This window comes from Stomoxys calcitrans, chromosome 4, assembly GCF_963082655.1.
Source record: "Stomoxys calcitrans chromosome 4, idStoCalc2.1, whole genome shotgun sequence".
NCBI lineage: Eukaryota > Metazoa > Arthropoda > Insecta > Diptera > Muscidae > Stomoxys > Stomoxys calcitrans.
In genome coordinates this window covers 84,446,692-84,472,483 of record NC_081555.1, presented here as the reverse complement: position 1 = coordinate 84,472,483, position 25,792 = coordinate 84,446,692, and the positions used below count along the sequence as shown (strand labels likewise).

General features: G+C 40.6%; 1 protein-coding gene across 4 annotated transcripts in view; it reads right to left on the bottom strand.

Moving 5' to 3' along the window:
• Positions 1 to 25,792, bottom strand: part of LOC106086369 (A disintegrin and metalloproteinase with thrombospondin motifs 6) — a 170,373-nt gene that overhangs the window by 44,773 nt on the left and 99,808 nt on the right. For all 4 annotated transcript variants that reach the window (XM_059366467.1, XM_013251012.2, XM_059366466.1 and 1 more), the window contains 5 exons: positions 11,997 to 12,122; positions 11,411 to 11,605; positions 7,576 to 8,165; positions 2,715 to 2,813; positions 2,469 to 2,582 (listed from right to left, as the gene is read on the bottom strand). In XM_059366467.1, the coding sequence (XP_059222450.1) occupies positions 2,469 to 2,582; positions 2,715 to 2,813; positions 7,576 to 8,165; positions 11,411 to 11,605; positions 11,997 to 12,122 (1,124 nt within the window). The remainder of the gene's footprint in view (positions 1 to 2,468; positions 2,583 to 2,714; positions 2,814 to 7,575; positions 8,166 to 11,410; positions 11,606 to 11,996; positions 12,123 to 25,792) is intronic.

Below are 25,792 nucleotides of genomic sequence, written 5' to 3'. Positions count from 1 at the left end.
TAGAAGTTAAACAGTGCCGCAGATATCACCCCGCCTTGGGGAACTCCCTGTTTCACTCTACGGTGCTTCGACTTCTTATCCATAAATTCCATAAATGACTGGCGACACACAGATAATTCGCAACGTGTTTGTAATGTCCTCAAATAGTTTGTCGAATGCCTTTTATAGGTCCAGCGCCACGAGGACCATCCTATCACATGGCCTGAGCTGATTGAAGCCACGGCAAATGTGTGTGGTGATGGCATGCAAAGCAGTTGTTGTGCTATGCAGTCTTCGAAATCCATGTTGATGCTCGACGAAGATGAATTCTCCAACGAGACCCGGGAGGAGTAGTATTTTAAGCGTCTGGGCTACTGGTGTGAGAAGGGAGATCGGTCTGTACGACTCTCCCAAACTCGAGTCCGGGTTTCACTCTGGCCCATTTTCCTGACATCGAGAACTATAAGAGTGTTCAAAGACAGGTGGAGGACAGTAGTAAGGTACTTAACTCCAGGTAAATCCAGATACATCAGCATCAGCGTAGAGATTTCGTCGAGGCCCAACGCCTTGGATGATTTGGCACCACGGATGACATTCACAACTTCGCCCACGGTAAATTGTGATTGCTGTCCATCGACTCGGAGACCACGGATACTATTCGCTGTATCCGTGGTCTCCCCTCCCCTCTTTGCCCTGTCGCTCTCGGGATGCACAATGAATTGACGTTTGAACAAACTGGCGCATCTCTTCGGATCAGTCACAGTTACGTTGCCAAAAGTGACCGAGGTCCTTTCATCCCGTCTACCGGGGTTCGAGAGTGACTTAACAGTAGACCACAGCTTGACATAATCGGTTCTCCAGCCACAAATTCCGTTTATTTTCGTTGACTACCCTGTGGATTTCCAGACTCAGCTCGCTGATGGCAAAAGGCGACTACGACGACGCTTGTGACCCACTGCTGTCTATGTTCGAGAGTGACTTAACAGTAGACCACAGCTTGACATAACCAGTGCCTAAATAAAATAGCTCCAAGTGCTTCAGCCACAAATTCCGCTTATGTTCGTTGACTTCCCTGTTTATTTCCAGACTCAGCTCGCTGATGGCAAAAGGCGACGATGCTTGTGACCCACTGCTGTCTATGTTCGCACAGCACCTTGCAACACATTCAGTATGACTATACTCCCGACCCACTGCTATCTATGTTTGCATAGCACCACGCAACACATTCAGTATGACTATACTCCCGTAGTGATGTAAGGCCAGAGCAAGTCCGGAAATGTACCCACTCCATAGACCGATTACACTTCACCGACATCGACCGATGATGGAGGCGGTTCTGGCAAACCTAACAAAACCAGAGTCGGGGTTCTTTTTTTGGCAACACCGGTTTAAACAGGTCACCCATTTTTCGTGTTTTGTCTCACTGTCAAACACCTTCAGTTTAGTTTCAAATTTAACCATGAATCGTCTTACAAACGAACAACGTTTGCTACTTATTGAATTTTGTTATCAAAATGCGTGCTCTGTTAAGAAAGTTCATCGCGAGCTTCTTGTGTTCAGCGACGAACCTCATTTTTGGCTGAATGGGAACGTAAATAAGCAGAATTGTCGATTTTGGAGTGAAGATCAGCAAGAGCTACCAATGTATCCAGAAAAAGTCACAGTTTGGTGCGGTTTATGGACTGGTGGCATCATTGGACCGCACTTCTTCAATCGTAACGTAACTGTGAATGGTGAGCGCTACCGTGAAATGATATCCATTTTTTTGTCCAAAATGCAAATGCTTGACTTTCATGACATGTGGTTTCAACAAGTTTCCGTTGAGTTGTAAAATGGTCCATATCGATCCATGTTTTGATATAGATGCCATTTTAACCGATCTTAGTACTTACATTTTTAAGCTTCAAAAGGTGGCAATTCTTAATGTAATGTTTTGATACCACTTCCTACAACTGTGCCCAGTATGGTATAAATTAGTCTATAACCTGATATAGCCGCCATATAAACCGATCTCCTGATTAGAGTTCTTGGGCTTCTAGAATTTTTATCCGATTTGGCATATGTCTTTTGGTTTGACTTCCAACAACTGTGCCAGGTATGGTCTAAATCGGTTGAAAACCTGATATAGCTGCCATATAAACCGATCTCGCAATTTGAGGAGGGCGCAATTATTACTCGATTTGTTGAAATTTTCGAGGTGGTGTCTTTCTATGACTTCTAACATCCAGTACGGTCCATATTGGTCAATAACTTGAAATAGCTCATATATTTTTGGAAAAGTCATTCAAAGAACTTGACAAATGCGATCCATGGTGGATGGTTTTTTTATTTTTATAGCCACTTATATCATTATATCTTCTTAAATTTTTACGATTTTTGGTTATTGTATTACCCATAGGAGTTAATTAAAATTCAGCACTTCTTTGATTGAAATTTACGATAATCACTTTGCATTCCGAAAGAACTTTTATTAAATGAATTTTACTTACTTGTGTCCCAATTCATGAGCTATGGTATGTGAGAGCATAATGCCATTATCTTCATTAACACTGCAAGACTGTTTGGGTTTGCACATGCCGCCCACATTGGCCAAACCGAGGGTCCTGTATTTAGTATGCCATAAAAGAACAAAATAAAATACATATCGAATTACATCGAATTACCAATAATATTAGGCCAATAAAATGCTCAAGTTTATCACAACAAATAAGCAAAACAAAAAAAAAACTACTTACATACAGTTATTGCCGCATATATTTTTGCGTGTTATTAAAACGGCTACATCATGATGATGAGGATCAAATTCATTGCCGCTGTTCAATTTATGCTGCCAACTACAAAAAAAATAAGAAGTAAAAAATATGAAAAAACAATTTAAGAACATGGAACACGCAAACTGAAATCCAATTCCCGCAGTCAGCAATAAGCTAGGAACAAAACAAAATAACTTCCTGAGGAGTTTTTTGTAGCACAACCCAAAAGTCTAGACTTTTTAAATTATCTTATCTCATTTCGACAGTATCAAGCAGCAACTTGAATGGCATACAAACTCCCTGACAAGTTTTCGAGAAGAAATACGCGTTACTGGCGCCTAGGCTGCCAAACGTCACCCAGGCCGCGCATACATTGAAGTGAGTGAGTACTCTCATACTTACATGACGTTGTGAAGTTTAAAGTGAGGAAACATATATTTTGCCTTTACATAGATGATGGCTGTCTGACATGACTTGGCTAAAAATAACTAAGCAATACGACAGACACAGTGGTTTGTGGGAAGTTAAATGTTCTTGCGTAAGGAAATTATGGGGGTGCATCGGTAAGATAGCCAATATCTCAGATTTTGATATGACATTAATACTCTTCTCCCACAATGCTGCCATTTGATTTCCATATTGTCAATAGCGGTCTACAAATCGGTTATGATTGTGTTTTCATATTCGAATACCATTTAATTAAAGAACCCATATTTGGTCTAGTCTATAAAAAAACACCAATGAAATTGCCCCCAAAGAAAAAGTGAAATAAGCCCCAAAATAGTCCATACTAACTATTGGGTTGCCCAAAAAGTAATTGCGGATTTTTCATATAGTCGGCGTTGACAAATTTTTTCACAGCTTGTGACTCTGTAATTGCATTCTTTCTTCTGTCAGTTATCAGCTGTTACTTTTAGCTTGCTTTAGAAAAAAAGTGTAAAAAAAGTATATTTGATTTAAATTCATTCTAAGTTCTATTAAAAATGCATTTACTTTCTTTTAAAAAATCCGCAATTACTTTCTGGGCAACCCAATATATACTAAATTATTTATTAACATTTTATTAAAGAACAAGGGATATTTCTCTCATATCAATGAGTGCAGTCCGTTTAAAGTTTAAGCTCAAAAAATATGTCCCCAATTGTTGGGATATACTTAATGTTTACCTTTGGAATTATTTCACTTTTTGGGTTTTATTTCACTTCTTAAGTTGGATTTCTTTCATTTAATAGCGTGCCGCATAGCAATACTAGAGAAGTTTTAACATGGCAGAATACCTTACAAATGTAGCCACCATTAGAAAGATTATAGCCACTGGTGAAAATTTTGTTGTTGTTCACTTCAGGATTTTAACCTAGAAGTTTGGCGTCTTAGGCGCACATGCTAACCTTTGCGCCACGGTGCCCTTTGGTCTACTCGTCTATCTATTCGGGGTGGCCTAAGACTCTCGTCTACAAAACTTTATTTGTATTTTACTCCCAAATACCTTTGCAGGATAGTCATTAGAGCACCAGTTTTCAATGGTTAATAAATATTTCCCGTTTGTGTGATATTAAGCAGATGTAGTATCTCCAGGCACAAAGCCTCGAAAGGTGATAATAGATCCATCCTACAGTCCCAAAAACTTTTTATTTGAACCCCATATTCCTATGTTCAGTAAAAATTTATTGTTGACGATCTTTTGGGGACAAGGCGGCCCCTCAGACATTCCGCCCTGATTGGATGTCAAATTCGTGGTTCAATCCCATATTGCGAAGGTCCGGTTGGGGGGTATTTTGGGGATGGGGTAACCACACTGACACTTGATTATGAAAGTAAATAAGATTCGTGATTTACTCTCATAAACCTTTCCTTTGAACCCCATTTTAGCATGATCAGTAAATAAATCCTGTTTGAGGATATTTTGGTGGTGGGGCGGATACCAAAAGAGTTGATCTCAAAACTGGGTATCAATTTCGTGCTCTTCTCCCAAATATCTCTCATTTGAGTCTCATATTGTGGTAATTGGTCTATGTGTCCATTCGGCGAGTCTTAGAATCCACCCCAGATTTGGATAGCAATTTCAATACCCTCCACTATAGGTTGATAACTTCGCTATTCCGTTTATAACACCTCGAAATATTGATCTAAGACCCCTTAAGTATATATATTCTTGATCGTCTTGTCATAAGTCGATCTAGTCATGTTCGTATGTCTGTCCGTCTGTTGAAAGCACGCTAACTAAAGTTAGGTGTTGTAAATTTTGCACAAATACTTCCTATTAGTGTAGGTCAGTTGGGATTGTAAATGGCCCATATGGGCCCATATTTAGATATAGCCTCTAGAGGGCGCAATTCTAACCCGATTTTGCTGAAATTTGGACAATGTCTTCTCCAATAGCCTCCAACTTACATGTACAGTTCAAATGGGCCCAAAAGTAAAGCCTTCAGATAGCGTAATTCTTATCTGATTAAGCTGAAATTTTGCACAGTAACTTCTTCGATGCCCTCTAATATATGTGCCAAATACGATGCATAACCTTATATAGCTGCAAACCGATGTCCCTATTTTACTTCTTAAGTCCCTCTTGGTCGTTTTTTCCGATTTGGTTGAAATTTTGCACAATGGGATCTGCTATTATCTTCGTGTTCTCCTATGCTAAAAAAATTTACCAATTGAGCTATTCGTATACTCTCAAAATGATCGTGTTTACTTAACCGAGCTCAAGTACGGGAATTTGAGTCTGCGAACGGCAACCCGAAGTATTTATTTTTCATCTCAAGTGATGAAAGCTGTGGGCCGCTGTGACCGCTGAAATGACATGATCGGCACTTTATTTCAGCCATACAGTGGCTATCCAATTCGCCAGATGCTATTTCGATGGACTTTTCTATTTGGGTCATTTTAAAGAGCATGGCAAGGACTGATAAATGCGCCAGTGTGGATGTGCTGAAGATGTCAGATTCATACTCTGTATGGAAAGAACATCTTTTTCAATTGTTGGTTTCTAATCTTTCTCGGCTGTTGGTTTCTAATAATGGCGGCGAGGAGGATACCGCAGAACCAATATCTGATGATGGTATAGAATGTATGAGAATGAGGTCCAAGTAGTAATGACCCGACTAAAAAACAACAAGGCAGCAGGTGCCGATGGGTTGCCAGCTGAAGTATTTAACACCGGAGGCGATACATTGATAAAGCGTAGGCTTCAGCTCGTCTAGAAGAAAGAATATCCGATATTTGGAAACTCAGCGTACGAGTACTTTGCCCCGTCCACTAGAAAGTAGACAAGACAGTATGTACCAACTACAGCGTTATAACTATCCTTCACATTGCGTGCAAGATACTCTCAAATGTACTGGATGAAAATCTAAATGAATAATTTGGGCCCATGAATGCGATTATAAATCTGGTAAATCCACCATTGACCAGATATTCACAATGCGCCAAATCCTGGAAAAGACCCGAGAAGGACAAGTCAACTCTTACCATCTCTTCGTTGACTACAATGCAGCTTTCGACAGCGCTATACGTTCAAAGGTATTTCAGGCCATGCCTGAGTTTGGTATCCCTTCAAAATTAATGAGGCTCTACAGGATGGCGGTTGATGATATACGTTCTTCAGTAAGAATAGGAAAGACTATCTCCCAAACCCTCAATACCAAACTATGTTTCAGACCGGGAGACAGCTTATCGTGTGACCTCTTTGATATCCTGCTGAAGAAGATTATACGAGATGCATATGTGCATAAATATGGAACACTACTCACAAGAGAGCACATGCTGCTCGCCCATGCCAAGATTGCGTTAGATGTCGCTCTTTGAATGTAAAATTTGTGGTATATGCAAAAGGGGGAGACCAGAGCCAAATAAAGTAAAAGTAAAGTATTCTATAACCTTCATTTGAGTCCAATATTGCCTTAATAGATAGGTTAAGGTATAGGTCCTTGGTTTTTTGTTGTTGTTGTTGCAGCAGTGTGTTTTACACTGAGGCGGTAGCCCTTGCCGATGAAGAACTCCATCGGATACACCCCGGTACGTACAACCGGGTTGTCCAGGGTTTTTTTTAAGGTAAATGTGCTATCATATCACGTGTCGAAAACGGATGTTGGAATAAATGTTTACTTTTTATTGATTAAAGCGAGTTCTATTTCCATCTGACACAAGTGTGGATAAAAAAAAACTTCAAAACATATGACAAATACATGCTGGATGGAGCGCTTTCTAATGGTATCTGACATACATAACTAAAGTCATATGGATGCAGGTTTGGAGCCCATATTTAAAGTCGAATTCGTTCTTTACGCTCAAAAACATTTGCGACTTACATATGCTGGTCGGTCTAAATATCCTTTAGGGGCTTTTAAACACCTTCCTGGTCTTAATAACCCCATTTTTTCTAATCAGATTCATGTTATTGCGAACAAAATTTTGGTGAAATCGGTTGATCCATATTTCATGTATATGGTAGCTATAACACGTTATGGACCGATTTGAACTATACTTGGAATTTTAAGTCATTACAAGCCCCCACTTGCAAAAGTCAGACAAATTGCCCTCTGTAGGCTTAGGAAGTCAAATCGCCCAAAAGGCGGCAATAAAACTCTTAACAGAAATATAATACAAAAGACTGAAGACACGAACTCGATATATTCACCAAGAGATTTTTTAATATGTTCTAAAAATTTAATATCTTATATTAGGTTTGCTTTTATTGGTTTCGTTTTTATGCAATTCAATATTTCAAATCACTGTTGAACTACCACCTCATTGACAATAAAATATATTGTATGCAAATTAATTGCACACAAGAAAAAAAATATATATTTTATTGTTCTGTGCGCACACATACAAGGGTACCTACCTACAGAACTTATCCAAATTCTGTTGAGCATTTTGTGTAAGATTCAAATCTATATGAGCTTCCTCCTCATCCAGAAGTATGATCTTAACCACAACAATTTCAATAGCATTGCCAATGCTAGGATCTTTGTAGAGAGCTGAGACCATATTCATTATGGTCAAAAGATATAACTCCACCTCTTTGGCATGAAAGGCAACCATTGTGGAATCGGCTACAATTAGAGTCTCAACATGGCGTGGGCTGCTAATTGAACGTTTCATGCGTTGATGGTGATGCGCATGCGCACCGATGTCGTTGTTGCTGTGAATGTAAGGCGGTTGCTGCTGATGTTGCCAATGTGATGGTGGTTTTGCTTGTGGTGCAAAGGCAATTGTCGGTGGTGTGTCTGATGTCAAGATGCGTTGGCTTTCTTTGTGGTTGTTACTCGAATGGGATTGCTTATGCGACTGGAAAAAGTGATGAGAATGTTGTTGTTGTTGTTGCTGTTCTTGGTTTTCTTGCTGTTTTACATCCGTTGTTGTAGTCTCATATTTATATTGCGATTGCTGATGATGCAGCCTTCGTATTTTTCTGCCACCTTGAATTTTTACCTGTTGGCACATTTCAATAAAATACAAAATAAAAAAACCATTATTTGCATATGTTTTAAATGGCTTGTTTCTTTGGGTAAATAATTGCCAAACATTGGGTTACAAAAAATAATTTTTTAATGAAATAAAGAAAAAAACAAAGAATAACGCAATAAATAGGGCAGTGTCGAACTTTGGATACCCACAACCATGGACACATTTGTTTGCTTATCATCCACATTAATATCCAAATATATGAAGATCTGAATCATATTTGTTGTAGATGCCGAGAAACCTTATAAATCGTTCAATGGAAGAAGCGCGCGATGAACTTTCTTAACAGAGCACCCATTTTGATAACAAAATTCAATAATTTGCAAGCAATGTTCATTTGTAACACGATTCAAGGTTAATTATAGACCAAACTGAAGATGTTTGAGAGTGGAACAAAAGACGAAACCTCCGTGAGATGTTTAACCAAGTATTGCCAAAAAGATAATAGCTAAATAATCACCCTTTACAAGACACAGTTTCAACAAAATCGGGAAATAAAAACGACTTTTATGCGTTTAAGAACCAACATCGGTCTTAATGGGAACCATATCCATATCTCGACCATATTCGGTAAGGATGTCGAAGGGCATAATAAAAATTACTGTTCCAAACTTAAGCAACAAATGCCGCTTTTACGCGCCATTTTATGGAATCACGTTCTGATTCGATTAAGCTATTTCTGTCTGTGTTAATTTGTGTACAAACTACATGTCTCAATTTTCCTCCTATCGTCACATACATTTTTTGGCATAGAGACGAAGCCTACTGAAATATTGCAATAAAGTGCTCATTTGATAACTTGCATATGGCATATGACTGGGCTTCATGCAGAGGTCTCAATGTTAACCCAGAGAAGACCGAAATATGCCTGTTCACGAGAAAGACGAAGGTGGGCCGATTTGACGCACCACGACACCTCAATAAGAAGATTTCCATATCTGACAAGGATAAATACTTAGGTGTGATCTTGGACAGGAAACTGAATTGGAAGTTTCACATTCAGCAGCGAACTTAGAAGGTTCACAGATGTTGGGCGCTATGTACGTTCGAAATTGGGCCTGAATCCTAGGATAGTCCATTGGCTTTACAGAAGCTTGATTAGACCAATACTCACTTCCGCCTCAGTAGTTTGGTGGACTGCGATGAAGAAAAAGTGCAACGTTAGGATTATACAATACAACAGGTTCAGAGAACATGTTGTCTTGGCATAGATGGAGCAATGAGGACAACTCCTACTAGGCCAATGAAGACCATTCTAGATATGCGACAGATAAACCCATAGATTAATTGTGAGGCAGCCTTTGCGGCTATGGGACTTAAGGCGATGGGAGATGGGAAGTAGGATAGGAGCAAGGCATACCATCGCATTATAATCGACGCGACGATAGGAAACCTGGAAGGAATAGAAGAGGTTGCCGATCGGATACCTGAGACGACACTTGAGGTCGAGTTTTGGAACCCTAGTATTGCCATCTGGAAGATCATGTTACACGGATGGACCAAAGCTGGGGGTTTACATTGAAAACCCAGGGACAGAGATCTGTTTTCGACGGCCTGACCGAAATACGGTCTTGCAGACGGAGATCCGGGCGATCATGGAATATGTGGTGTGGTGTTAACGCGAAGACGTCGAGTATGAACATCTTTACGGGCAGTAAATAGGCCATAAGGGTAATAACAACCAGGACGGTAAGATCAAGAACAGAGTTGGAATGTAAGAAGGAGATGAACGCCTTCTCTGGGGATGGCATGATCCTCATCAATAAGAAAGCAGATGATATGGCAGTGAAGGCCAGAGAACTGCCATCAATAAACTTGGTTAACCCCAAACCTTTCTTGTCGACGCAGTCAGATTTGAGGGCTTGGGCGACGAATGCGAGGATCCAAATCGTGAGAAGACGAGGCTATTGCTGAAGGAAGTAAGAAGTAAATAGGTCATTATAGCTCTCGGTATCATAACGGGACACATAGGACTACCAGCTCAATTATGTAAAATTGGTGCGGCAAGTGATACCATGTGTAGAGCATGTGATGAAAATGATGAGGCGATGGAGCATTTCCTTTGTCATTGCCCGACTTTCGCGTCTAGCAGGTAACGGCACTTAGATGGGGACACAATACCAGACATTAACCAACTTAGGGGAGTGGTATGAAAAACCGTTTAGGGTTTTATAAGTAGCACGGAATTCCAAATTTAGATTTTCTTTTTCGAGGTTACTTTTTTAGTATTGAGAGCGCACAACAAGCCGATTACTGGCTTAGGTGTATGTCAATGGTGGCATAGAGCGGATTAATATCCTTCTTTTCTTCCAAACCAGACCGATTTTCAACCTACCCAGACCGATTCTCTCGAAATTTGGTTAGAAAGATTTTCTTATGACTTTTAGTATTACTGATTAATTTCATAGAAATCGGTTCAGATTTAGATATAGCTGTTATATATATATTTCGTCCGATTTTTACTTCTAAAGCCACTGCACGTGCATTTGTTGACCAATCTTGCCAAATTTTGCACAACACTTTCCTCGACGACTGCCACAATATGTAAGACGTTTGAGCCTCAGCAAGCCCATTCATTGACCAATCTTGCCAAAATTTTGTACAACCCTTTCTTCGACGACTGCCACAATATCTGAGAAGTTTGCTCAAAATCGGTTCAGATTTAGATATAGCTTCCATATATATGTTCGTCAAATTTTGGGTAATTTGCAATAATGTTGTCACTTGTCAACCGCAGTTATTACAGTTTTCACAAATTTGCTCGAAATTTGATACGGATTGCTTAAAACCCCATCTGCAATACTCCGCTGAGGCGCATCAAAATTGGTTCAGAATTAGATATAGCTCCAACTTTGTACTTATGGGGTAGGTGTAGGGTATTATACAGTCGGCACCACCCGACTTTTGTGGTTCATAGTTCTTTTTGTCTCTATAAGTGTTCAAGATCAGTTCAAGATCCCAAAATTTTGTCAAAATTTCTCATAGAAACGAAATTTTCCCAAATTTTTTTATAGAAATTAACATTTTATCAAAATTTTCTATAGAAATGAAATAAAGTTTGACAATATTAACGTTTCACAATGTTTTCAAGCTTTTCAACACATAATTCCTCCCACTGTTCTTATCCCGTTTAGGTGTCCAAAAATGGCATTCATTCATCCATTTCGCCAAGCCATTCATGCATTTAAAGCAAACAACACCCACTTACTTACCTTTCCCTGTGGTTGCCATTCCACAAGTCGTGCTTCTATGCGCCTTCTTGGCTCCTTGGTGCCACAATTACTTAAAGATCTCCTTTGACGCTTTGTTCCATTTTGCTGCAATTTATTACGTTGCTGTTGCAATTGCTGCTGCTTACGTCTATTTTGCTGTTGCTTCCTTTTGTCGTTTGTCTGCTGTGCAGATTGCTGCAATAAATTGTCGTTGCATTAACATACAGATATTATTTTAGTGCTCTTTTTTTTCATTTCTTCTAAAAGTTGACACTTCTTTGTCTTCGCTCTAACTTTCTGGGCCCGCTATATCTTCAAGTTCGGACAAATTCAATTTCATAGTGGGCTGTTGCAATTTGTCTATATGATTATGCGGTTTGTCTACGATATTAGTTTTGTCAGTCCTTTCCTTCAATGATCGGTCGGTTCGTTCGGGCGATATGTGCCTGTCTGTTTGCCTTCCTGCCAATCAGAAGTATGTTCATGTGTGGCTGACATTAAAAACAACTTCATTTATTCGTATAGCGAACAGCCCACCTGAAATTTTCTTTATTATCTCGCGAGTAATGCAAATTTTAGTAATTACCTTTTCCTTAACAGATGATCTTTGAAATACAACATGCGGATGTCCGTTAACATTGTGGGCCGATGAAGCATGAGGTTTTGATGGCTCAATATAATATTCATTATTTTCAGTTTTTATGTGACCAACCTGTAGATAAAATAAAGTAAACGAGATTGTGGCATTAGTTATTGAAGCTCGTATAAAAATATGATAGAATAAATATTCAAAGTAACAGAAATCGAAACAAAAGACTTAAGACACGAACCTTGAAAAGACATATATTAACAGATAAGATGCAAAATGCTAAGTTGACCATGAACATTCCACAAGGGAACAGGGGCAAATTAATCACATACCAATGAATGCTGTCCGATTCATGTTTAAGCTCAATGATAAGGGGCCTTCTTTTAATAGATGAGTCCAAATGGCGGTGCGAAACCTCTTTGGGGAGAAGTTTTCAAATGGCATAGTACTTCACAAATGGCGCCAGCATTAGGAAGGGATAACCATCGTTGAAAATGTTTTCTGATCTTCTCGCGTTCTGCGTCATAGGCGCACACGCTAACCTCTGCGCTGCGGAGGCCTTCATTTATAAGATAAGGTGAGCGAATGTAAAATTATAGATCCAGTTTGTTTCAAAAGCATACCAATAGTATGCTTGCATAGTGGCAAGGAAGCACAACAAAGTTGAGATGACTTATGCAGTGCATCTGGTAGAAATCCACCAGATAATCGGGGTCAAGTGGAGCATCGAAAGGGTTTTGAACATGTGTTGAACTCTGAAGGGGGTCGACCCATATGAGCTGCGAGTATAAAGCAGACATCTTAACGCTGCGCTTTGCGTCAGCATTATGTATTATTGTATACCACCAAAAAGCTCGTTGAAAGTATCCACACTTCCTGGGGCGCAATGCTTTCCCTTGTGAGAAACATGGACATCCCCCAGCTCACAAAAGTGACAGTCTTCATCAGAGTTGAGTGCGGCAAATTCGCTACGAAACGCATGACCAAAAGATTTGGTAGTGGAGAAATGGGAGGTCTTCCACAGGAAGGAGAAGAAGGAAGAAACTCTGCTTATGGTGGGTATTGATCAAGTCTCCGTAACAAGATTGCCTAAGACTGAAGGCATGGCGTACTATGGGACCAAGGCCGTCTTTTTCATGATTGGGAAGACTGGGATAGGCAAATATCCTCATATTGAGCCATCAAGCAGTGAATTGGCAGGACACTCAATACCGCCTAACGAACAGGGGGCGGACGACGAGACAAAAACCGAATCTCTTAATAATTCTTAATTCCAAAAAAATCAGGTAGTGCAGGGACGAGAAACTCAACACAGCCTAACAAACAGGGACCCGACGATGAAACCATTACCGACTTTCTCAAGATGCGGGCGACTAGGATAGATAAAGATCCTAATATTGAAACATCAGGCAGTTCAGTGACAGGAAACCCAATATGGCCTAACGAAGGGTGAGCCGACGATGATGCCATCGCCTACTCAAATGAAGCCAAATTACTCAAGATTTGGAAGACTAGGACAGGCGAAGATGCTAATATTGAAACCTCAGGCAGTGCAGGGACGAGAAACTCAACACAACCTAACGAAAAGGGACCCGGCGATGGAACCATGACCGACGTTCTTAAGATTCGGAAGACTAGGATAGGGACCCGACGATAGAACCATTACGGACGTTCTTAACATTCGGAAGACTAGGATAGGCAAGGATCCAAACATTGAAACATCAGGCAGTGCAGTGACAGGAAATTAAATTTTGCCTAAAGAACAGTGAGCATACGATGGGACCATCACCCATTCCCAAAATGTCTATTTACCAGAGGACCCATCCATATAAACCTCCACCAGAGCGAGACAGCTACATACGCTGTGATGGGGAAAATCAGCAAGGGCAAAATTTATTGTTATTGTTATTTGTCATAAAGATTTGAACAATTTTTCCTCAGTGTTGCCGGATGCAACAGCAATGAGACAGGGAGACGGTGGAGCATACTTGCCATCACTTTATGTGCCTTTCGACTCTCAGAAACCGCGATCCACTTCGGAGCTGCAACAGATGCGATAATAATAGGGTGTGATGTGAACTCTCTCCACATTTCGTGGGGCAGTACCAATATAAAAAAGCTGGCAGAGTTCTTGAATACTAACGACCTTATAACACTTAATACCTTTCTCAATAGGATTAGGGAGGAGATTCTAGATGTGGCAATATGTTCGGAAAATCTGATCAATGAGGTTTAGGATTGGAGGGCTTCCATGGAATAGGTTTAGAATAGCACGGACAGCCCCGAATCTGATAAGCTTCCATAATATGTTAAAATGTAACCATTAATTCGACGTTTTGGTCGGTCAAAAAGGTGATGGTTTGAGTCGATGTGTGAGAGCTTGCATTATCATGGTGAACAATGATTGGTCTTCTTTGGTTTGTTTTTCAAATATCTCCCAAGACTACACCGAGGAAACTGGCGACCATTTTCTTCGAAGTGCTTCCTTCACGATCAACTTCCGTTAGATTTGGCTCGACTTCGAAGGCCCACACAATTGATTGTTATTATGTTTCAGGTTCATATGCATAGATCTACGCTTAGCCACCTGTGAAGAGTTTATAAACGTATTTTGAAGCAAACGATCGTTTTTTTTTTTTTGTAACTTCTTCGCACTAATCGACACGAATAAACTTTTTGACGGCAAGATGTTCATACAATATCGAATATATGTCGAGCTTGGTTAATGTGGTAATTATATCATAGATGCGTTTTCGCTATAAATACGATTCAAATAGAACATACCAACGCACAGCCCTTGAAGCCATCAAACCTAATATGGTTGAAAAGTCTTCTAACCAATGACGAAACGCGTCCCATAGTGGTTGGTGTGTGTTGCTATCTTTGGCATTCCTTTTCCATTTGCATCTCCGATCATTAAGCTCGTCTCGAAAGAGAAACAAACAAAAATTTTGCACAGATACTTAATATTGATGTAGGTCGTCGGGGTTTGGAAATGGGCCATATCGGTTCAGATTTCGATAAGCCCCAATATAAACCGATCTCCTTGATTTCTTGAGCCCCTGGAAGCCGCAATTTTTGTCCGATTTGGCTGAAATTTTGCATGTAGTGTTCCGATATGACTTCCAATAATTGTGCTAAGTACGGTCTAAATCGGTATATAGCCTGATATAGCTTCCATATAAACCGATCTCACGATTCGACTTCTTGAGCACCTGGAAGCCGCAATTTTTGTCCGATTTAGCTAAAATTTTGCACAAAGTAGTATATTATGACTCCCAACAACTGTGTCACTTACGGTCTTAATAAGTCTATAACCTGATATAGCTCCCATATAAACCGATCTCACGATTCGACTTCTTGAGCTCTTATAAGCCGCAAGTTTTTTTGACTTTCAACAACTGTACTAACCAATGTCCAATTTAGTCTATAATCTGGTATAGCTGCCATATAAACCGATCTCCCGATTTGAGTTCTTGAGTCCTTACAAGCCGCAATTTTTGTCCAATTTGACGGAAATTTTGCATGCGGTGTTCTGTTACGAATTCACCAACTGAGCCAAGTACGGTCCAAATTAGTCTATAGCCTGATATAGCTCCCTTACATACCATACACCCATACACATAGAGACCAGTCTTTTGATTATCCTTATTCGGTTTCTAGAAGCTTTATTTTCTGCTGGTTTAACAGAAGTTTGGTATGTAGAATAAAATTATGCCCATCAACTAAATTTAGAGTTTATAAATTCTTAGAAGACTCCATGGTGGTGGGTTCCCAAGATCCGGCCAGGCCGAATTTAGCACGCTTTTACTTGTTCTGTTCATGTTCGGCCGGTCCGACCATTGGATACCCACCACGTCGGTTATATATGTTAACCACCTTTAGTCATAATCCGGAGAAAAATTCATAATTTATGAACTCGGCATAGACGTCTAGGGGTCTTATAAAGTTTCACTGTTCAAGTTGTTAAAACCGAATATTGCTCACTATGGCAGTTATATCAAGGTAAGGTTAGGTTAGGTTAGGTTTAAGTGACAGTCTGCCGTCAGACTCACTTAGACGTTTTCTCCATTGTGATACCACAGGAACAGAAGAAGGAAGATGCCTTCTAGTTCCCACCATTCAACCATCCTGATCGCTTTAAAAAGCCCAATAACTTGCGAATGTTTACGTTCAATAAATCAGACAGTTTCTCAAAGAAATGAGAACCTCAAGTGGAACTCCTTCTGTCTGTTAGTGCGGGACACACACACAGAAGGTGTTCTATAGTCTCTTCTTCTTCGATGTTCTTACAGCTTATGCAAAAGTCGTTGCTGTCAGCATGTTTTCCGATTAGACAGTGACCTGTTATGACGGACACAATGACTGAGACGTCTGTTCAAGTTATTGACAGCAAAGCGGTAAACATCTTTAAGTCTAGATCTCGGGCTATATCAAAATATAGACCGATCTGAACCATATCTGAACCACGGATGTCGAAACGCCTAACATGGGTCACTATGCCAAATTTCAGCGAAATCGTATAATAAGTGCGCCTTTAATGGGCTCAAGATCTTAAAACGGGAGATCGCTCTATATGGCAGCTATATCCACAAATAGACCGATAGGGTGCATATTGAGTGCGGATGTTTTAATGCCTAACACAGCTCATTGTGTCACATTTCAGTGAAATCGAGTAATAAACGCTGATTTTATGGGTCCAAAGACTAGAATAGGGATATCGGTATATATGGCAGCTATATCCAATCTGAACCATATACGGAAGAGAAGTCAGAAAGCCTAACATAGGTCCATGTGTCAAATTTCAGCAAAATCGGGAGATCAGTCTATAAGGCAGCTATATCCAAACGCAGCCCGATCTTGACCATACTCAGTACGAATGTCGAGGAGCCTAAAGTACACGAGGCAGTACTTGGAGTGTTTGAGAGAAAAATTCTTCATAAAATTAATGGACCAGTTTGCATTGGTGGAAAGTATAGGCATCGTATGAACCAAGAACTGAATGAGCTATATGACGACGTTAGCATACGTAAACGTATCAATATACAACGGTCATGTTGTCAGAATGAATGAAGGAGCTTCAGCAAAGAAGTCTTTTGAAGGCGATGACGGTGATACACGCAAACCGGGACGACCAAAATCCCAATCAAGTGGTGAATTACATCTCGAAACTTGGTGGCACAGGTTTTTAAAGAAGCGCAGAAGATCGAGGCGCTTGAAACGCTTTTCTAAGTTCACCTAATGGGAAAAATGTTCTGTAATAGCCAATTAAACTAAAGTACAAACAAAAATTTACTTAAATCAATACACAGTGTAATTTATCGAGTAAAGGCCAACCCAAACATTTCGTTCTTTAGCTACTTCTATTTGCAATTAATGACATCAACACTTTTTTTAAATGACACACCTCCTCGCCATGAGAGGTAAAACCCAACAGTGTGAGACTGACCATAAGAATTAGACATTAGACGTTACACATCAATTAAATTGTAATGTCTAGAAGCCAGTAGTAATTCATTTAAGCGCCCATAAAACTTCCAGACAGCCAATTCATCGAAAAGACTTGGTAATTATTAATGTTTTCTATGAATTGATTATTCTACCAATTATATTTAATTTCAACACATCATTTACGAGGGTATTTTTTTAATTGGGGGAGATACAGGCACAATTCCTGTCATAATATAACGATGATAATTATAAATGAAGCTCATAAAGCGATATCATGTACTCCAACAACTCAACACCACCATTACATTCAATGGCAATTTGCAAGTAGATGAATGTGCTAACAATGTGACGACACCTTTATTACAATACCTTAATCATACAGAAAGACAGACGGCGATCATTCTTCCGGGAAGCTCTAAAACTATGGGAAGTACATACCTACTACGAAAAAGTCTGTTGATTAGGCAAATGAGAAGTTGCAATAAGCAGAGGTAAGAAAAAAATTAACAAATCCCACAGTATTTTAATGAATTTCGCCACCAATAGAATCAAAAGCAAATTCCTTAAAAATCTGTCAATTTATGTCCACATTGTTGTAATATTAGTCAAAATGGAATGAACAGGAGATATATTTTAATCTGAATCGATTTCCAGTAATTCCTAAAGGATTTGCCTGTAGGCTGAACATTGCGTTCTCTACTTTGATTACAATTTAATGTGGACAGAAAGTCGGGCATGGCAATTTCAAGTCAAGAGTCCTTATTCATGGTGTTCCATACATATGCCTTTCACCACTGTTGTTGTTGTAGCAATGTGTTAAATTCCAGCTTTCGTCTGCTGCGCAACACATCCTGCGCGTTGGCATCAATCCTCCGCAATGAGTGGCGGTCATTCTCAATAGACCACATTCATCCTGTAGCTATTCACCGCATGTGCTAGCGTGTCTGCATGAATGTTGTTCAGACTCCCTTGGTATTCCGCTTGATCTAGAAGTTCCCTCCCGCTGAACCTCTCGCTTAGGAACACATAGATCCGCCTTGAGGCTTTTGGGCGGTGGAAAGCTACACACAAGATGATGATTTGGATGGTCCTTCGGAATTGTCACTCCCTCGGCTCTTACATTCAGATCATATTTCACCTCATGCGTATTTATAGTGAACAATGTGGTTGAAGATTTTGTGTCAGATATCTTAAAGTCCCTTGCAGCAAAATAAGCGGCAAGTGCGTTGAGGTTAATGTTCAACCTATAGCATATTGTACGATCTTATTGCCGTCTGGAGGCGGAAGAATGGAGGATAGGTAAAGGTTAAAATGTGCCAGAAATACCAGCCTGCATTAGAGAGCTCTCTGTTTCACTCTGAGGGGTTTCGACTTCTTATCTCTAAATTCTACAAACGACTGGCGACCACACAGATAATTCGTGACCCAGCGTTTTAGGGCTGGATGAAGGTACGTGTTGGCGATGTCCTCAAAAAGTTTGGTACGGCTGAATAGGTACAGTGTCACGAGGACCATCCTTTTACATGGCCTGGGCTGATTGAAGCGAAGGCAAATGTGTGCGGTGATGGCATACAAAGCAGTTGTTGTGCTATGCAATCTCCGAAATCCATGCTAATGCTCGCCGAATGGGAATTCTCCAACGAGGCTCGGGAAGAGCAGTACCTCAATCGTCTTGGCTATTGGTGAGAGAAGGGAGATCGGTCTGTACGACTCTCTCTTATTCAGTTCGTTTCCAGGCTTCAGTAGCGGGATCACTCTGCCCATCTTCCAGACATCAGGTACTTTAAGAGTGCTCAAGAAATGTTTGAGGACAGCTATAACGCACTCGAATCCAGGAAGATCTGGATTTTCCAGCATCAGTGTAGAGATTCCGTCGAGGACCAACGCCTAGAATGATTTACCGCCAAGGATGACATTTTTAACTTCGTCCACGGTAAATTGTGATGTCTGGCCATCGGCTCAGAGACCAAGGATACGTCGAATGGTACTCCTCCTAGCCATGTCACGCTCGGGATGCTCAAGAACTGCCGATCGCAAAACTTGGAGCATCTTTTCGTGTTAGTCATATTCACGTCGCCAAAAGTGATTGAGATTTTGTCATTTCTTCTTCCGGGTATCAAGAGTGACTTAACAGTAGACCCCAGCTTGCCTTAACCGGTACCTAAGTTACATTATTTCTAGCGTTTCAACCACGTATTTCGCTAATGTTCGTTGACTAACCTGTTTATTGCCTGATTCAGCTCGCTGGTTCTAGGGTTAGTGGGGTCCGTGCAACGAATCTCGCAACGCTCGTCTGCGTACCACTGCAGCTGCACCGGGATATTGGGCCGCACTTGGGCTAGTATAAAATGAACGGCTGAGTTAATGATGTCCCGAAATTTCCTCTCAGTGCAGACGTTTCCTCTTCCTCGACGTCCTCATAGCTTTTGCAGAACTTTCACACTTATGAGTATGTTTTCCAATCTGATAGTAACCTGACAGACATGATGAGAAAGGATTCTGTTCCAACGTACGCAAAGTTGTTTGAGAACATCGCCAACATGTCCCTCCAGCCAGGTCTGAAACGGACAATCGTTCAACAAATGCGACCTTGATCACTTGAATACATGGGTAGACAGACAAATAAAGTTAAATCGAATCAGGAAGTGATTCTAAGCCGATCGGTAACAATGGGTCTAACTCTTCTCCTTCTTAGCGTTGCAAACGAACGCACAAAGTTATAATACCCTGTGCCACAGTGGTGGTGTAGGGTATAACAACTAAAAGCGTGCTAAGTTCGGGTATCTTGGATTCCGCTAAAAAAAGTAACATTATTAACTGAATTTGTATTTGAGTTATTTTGGTCTCAGGACATATCGGGATATAGGCCCTCTATATCTCCTTATTGACCGATTCGAATAAAACTTGGCACTAATGTTGTATGCCATAAGATAGAATTTTGTTTCAATTTCAGCCAAATCGGATGAAAATTAGGCTTTTAAGGCTCAATAAGTCAAATCCGGGGATCGGTTTATATGGGGGCTATATCTGTTTATAGATCGATTCGAGCCATACTTGGAATGGATGTTGGATCGTAGCTTAATTCCTTGTTTCAAATTTAAGCCAAATTGGACGAAAATTGAGGCTTCTAGGAGCTTTATACGGAGGCTATACCCAATCTGAACCGATGCGATCCATTTGCAATCCCCAATGACCCACATCAATAAGAAGTATCTGAACAAAATTCAAGCAGCTACCTTTACGAGTCCGGCCGCTATCGTGATTTCGACGAATGGACATGGCTAGATCGAATCAGAATGTCTAGACGATCCAGAATATATATACTTTTTTAGGAGGCAGATCAATATTTCGAGGTGTTACAAATGGAATGACTAGATTAGTATACCCCCCTCCTATGGTTGTGGGTATAAAAAGGCGGCCCCTTATCATTGAGCTTAAACTTAAATCGGACAGCAGTCATTGATATGCCTGAAGTTTGCCCCTGTTCCTTACTGAAATGTTAATGGTCAAATTTGCATTTGCATATAAGGCATGTGTGATAGGTTAAAAGTCTATCTCATGGATATTGCCGCTTATTTCGGCATTGCTCACTACGTGGACAGATGAAATGCCTTCACGATATGCTCAGTCATAGATAGATAGATAGATAGATTTTATTTTGTTTTCTTTAAACATTACAATTCAAATTTCTATATACTGTTTGATTAAGATAACAAAATGTAAATGTAATTAGTTAATGACAATAACTTTAAATAGTTGTCTGTCAATACCATATTTGTTTTAATTTGTGCTGTTAAATAGCTAAATTTAGTATGTTTGCGTAACATTACGTTTAGATATATACATTTTATAAGCCATAAAGTTAACGTAAAATTTTATAAAGTGTAAAGTTAAGGAAAAAATTTACATATTCTTTTTTTTCAAAATTGTTCTCGATTTATGTAGTTCCGATATCTCAAAGCATTGCTAACATAATTATATAATCCATCCCACCCACAATAAAAAGTTCCATTTAAAATTTGTATTAGCTGTACATCATCTAGATAGGCAAGTTCAGTCATAGTTCTAAGCACAATGCGATCCAAAACCCACTTGGTCGTTTAGTCTATAACCATTCGCATTGAATTTATACGTTCAATAAAGGTAGATCAGACAACTGTTGCATGCAGCGAATGCATGACGCGTGGCTTAAAATGCACAGAATCAACTCTGGGTACTTATAGGTTCTGATGAAAGGCTTGATTTCTGTTTAAATGGATTTGTACCTAGTTTATTTTCCTCCAACCACTTTGCTAGAAATTCTGCCTGATCGTAAAACCACGTTGTTCAAGGTTGTACATTACTGTAAGCACCCTCAAAGACAAGCAATTGTTTTTTCACAATTGGACACTTTTTAAAGAGCAGTCTTCAAGGCTGTTTCAATAGGCTTTCCCTCGCTTTAAGTCAATTTAAACAGGCGCTGTCATTGCCATGTGATATATATCCAAAAATCTCTACATAGTTTCCACAATAGCGACAGTCTAATGTTTTATGTGGTTCTATTTTTCCATTTGCCCTTTAATTGACTCAGTTTCTTCTTTTTAGCCACTTTTATTTTTATCGGAATTTAACTTCTTTTACTTAATGGTTTTCATTTTGCCATCATTTTTATACCCTTCACCATAGGATGGGGGTATTTTAATTTCGTCATTCTGTTTGTAACTACTCGAAATATTCGTCTGAGACCCCAAAAAGTATATATATTCTTGATGGTCGTGACATTTTATGTCGATCTAACCATATCCGTCCATCTGTACATCCGTCCGTCTGTCTGTCGAAAGCACGCTAACTTTCGAAGGAGTAAAGCTAGCCGCTTGAAATTTCTTCTTATTAGTGTGGGTTGGTTGGGATTGTAAATGGGCCATATCGGTCCATGTTTTGATATAGCTGCCCTATAAACCGATCTAGGGTCTTGACTTCTTGAGCCTCTAGAGGGCGCAATTTTTATCCGATCGGAATGAAATTTTGCACGACGTGTTTCGCTATGTCTTCCACCAACGGTGTACATTTAGGTTCAAATCGATCCATAACCTGATATAGTTGCCATATAAACCGATCTTGGGTCTTGACTTCTTGAGGCTCTAGAGCCTCTAAAGGGCGCAATTCTTATCCATTCGAAATGAAATTTTGCACGACGTTTTTCACTATGACTTCCAACAACTGCGCTTAATTAGGTTCAATTCGGTATATAACCTGATATAGCTATCATATAAACCGATCTAGAGGCTTGACTTCTTGAGCTTCTAGAAGGCGCAATTCCTATCCGATTTGGCTTCAGGCTTGCATGACGTATTTTATTACGACTTTCAACAACTTTACCAAATAAGGTACAAATCGGTCGATAACCTGATATAGCTACCACATAAACCGATCTGGGGATTTGAATTCTTGAGCCTCTAGAAGTCGCAATTATTATCGGATTTGCTTGAAATTCACGTTATGGTCTGAGAATGCCGAGAAAAGAACTCGACAAATGCGATCCATGGTGGAGGGTATATAAGATTCGGCCCGGCCGAACTTAGCACGCTTTTACTTGTTTTAAACGTTATCTTACAAGCATTTACCTTCTCTCGAAAATATATTCATACATGTAGTACAGCTCGTCAAAATTTGTTTTATTTATCAAACCTCGTGTTGTTCTTTCCTTAAACGTTTCATTTATTATTAATAGCAATGATTAAATTGTAAAGCAATGATTAATAAAAATTAAATTCATAAACAAACAAAAGCAGACAAAACGTACAATAAAACAAAAATAAACAAAATGTTAAACGGTGTCTTAAAATGTGTTTATGACTCTAATGACAAATTATCGCTACTTCCGTTAATGTGAGAAACATTAAAAGCGACGACTGCTGTTTGCATTTTGTCTACTACCAATCTCCAATGCCTTTGCTACGGAACTATAATTGTTAAGCAATACAGCCACAGCCCAGGAATTAATGGTGAATGGAAAGATCTTAACATGGAGTAACTGGCGAAAAAATGCTCGCAGTAGGAGGAGGAACATATAGACTGAGTAGTGGCTGACGGACTGACTAGCTGATTGTCTGCATGAATGGCAACTGTGTTGAGGTAGTACTGCATATCTCTAAATGGGGATGGATGACTAGCCGGCAATAAGGCCTGGCGCCATATCATGCACGTAGTTGCCATTTTTTGTAGTCATCTAGTCGACTAGTTTGCTAGCTATCCACTCTATACTCCACTCCTCTTGATTGGGACAATGTGGTGAATACAATCGGGAAAATTGAACATGCATTCATTCATGCCGGACCACATCTAGACATGTCCCAACACTCATGCTTTTCTTGCATATATTGTTTATACCCTACGAAGCAAATATTGGAGGTACAATGGGCAATGCAACGCTGTGCAAGGTACAATAGGCAATCGACTCACAGTGCAAGATTCAGGATACCTAGTAGCTCCGAAGGTGAAGGGGGAATGACGCCGGAGAACTTCAGTGGGGCACAACACGCATGCCTCAAAGGCAGGTCGATGGAGACGGCCCTCCACGATGTGATACAAGAGGTTGAGACGTCTCTACGACAGAAGGAGTACACTTTGGAGGTCTTCTTGGATATTGAGGGGGCTTTCAATAATGTGGAGATTGGGGCGATAGTCGCCGCACTGGACCGCACGGGGATTCACCCTTTAATCTCCCAATAGACAAATAATATGCTTTACGGCAGGGTTATTAATGCAATCTTGGGAGATTGTGTGGTCAGAAGGCGGGTAACCAGAGGAACGCCCCAAGGAGGGGTGTTCTTACCGATAGTGTGGAACCTTGTGATTAATGAAATCATCATGGATCTATGTGGGGATGGCACAAGGGTTATCGCTTATGCGGACAATGTCGTACTGCTGGTCCGAGGACGTCCAAAGACTGGCCTGCGTCGGGATCACAGGGGCGCTGAGATCCGCATCACAGGCAGGTCTGGAGGCGATGCTGGATATGCAGCCCATTGTGGCCTATATTTGGAACTGCGCCGCCAGAGTCGTGCTTAGGCTGAGAGAGCTCGGCATGCTGAAGGAGGATGGTTACGGCCACAGATCGATTCTGGGTGTTATGGATATGGAGGGTAGACTGAGGGGGGTTTCCGACTACCTGGCACCAGTGCCGACTGGAGTGAGAGCATTCGCGATACTTGAAGAGGATGAGACCTCGATCTACGCACATGGCTCCAATATAGAGTCAGGGACAGGATTGGGGGTCTACTCTGATGCACTCAATATCAGTATGTCTCTGAGACTGCCGGACGAGTGTACGGTCTTTCAGGCAGAGGTCTGTGCCATTGCAGTAGACGCAAGAGAAATTCTGGCAAGGGGCCTACTGCCCTCGAAACTCGGAATTTATGTGGACAATATGGCGGCGCTCAAGGCCTTGGGGTTGAGGATGGTGACGTCGAAATGCGTGGCGAATTGTTTGGAATCCCTGGATAGGCTCCGGGTCCACGATGTGACACTGATATGGGTTCTTGGGCATGAAGGGATACCAGGGACTGAGAGGGCGGACGAGTGCTCCAGGAGGGGTTCGTCTGCGCCGGGCGGACCAGTCATCGGTCTTGCCTACATGCCATTTGTCGAGCTACTGAACACAGTAGAGGGGATGGCCAGGGCTGCATCGGTGGCGAGGTGGGACACGGTGTTTGGTTGCCGGACTGACGAGGGAATTGATGGCATTCGATAAGAGGTCGATGAGTACTTTGAGGGGGGTCATAACGGGACACTGTGCCATAGGGGATACCGCACAATTACTTCCGTAGGAGTTGCCTCAATAAGGAGACTATTGAGCACTTGCTTTATTCCTGTACGGGTCTGCAGAGACGTAGGCGCTCTGGTTTCTCTGGCATTCATACGTGCCAAATATGGTCCGAATCGGCTCATTGCTTGATATAGCTCCCATACAAACCGATCTCTCGATTTTACTTCTTGAACCCCTAAAGGCTCAATTCTTATCCAATTTGGCTGAAATTTTGCACAAAGACTTTCACTATGGACTCCAACATCCAAACCAAGTATGGTCCGAATCGGTCGATAACCTGAAATAGCTCCAAAAGCATGGCAAATTTTATCAATTATCCTTTGTTTGCCTATAAGAGATATCGATCAATAAAATTGGCAAATTTGATCCACGGTGATACCCTCCAGCATGGATCAAAATATTCGGCCTGGCCGAAAATAGCACGCTTTTACTTAACTTAACAAAAACATGGTTAACCTTGATTCCTTCATCATCTAAACAATGAACACTGACCTCTCCTTAATGTCACCTCTGGTAGCTAACACAAATATCCGTT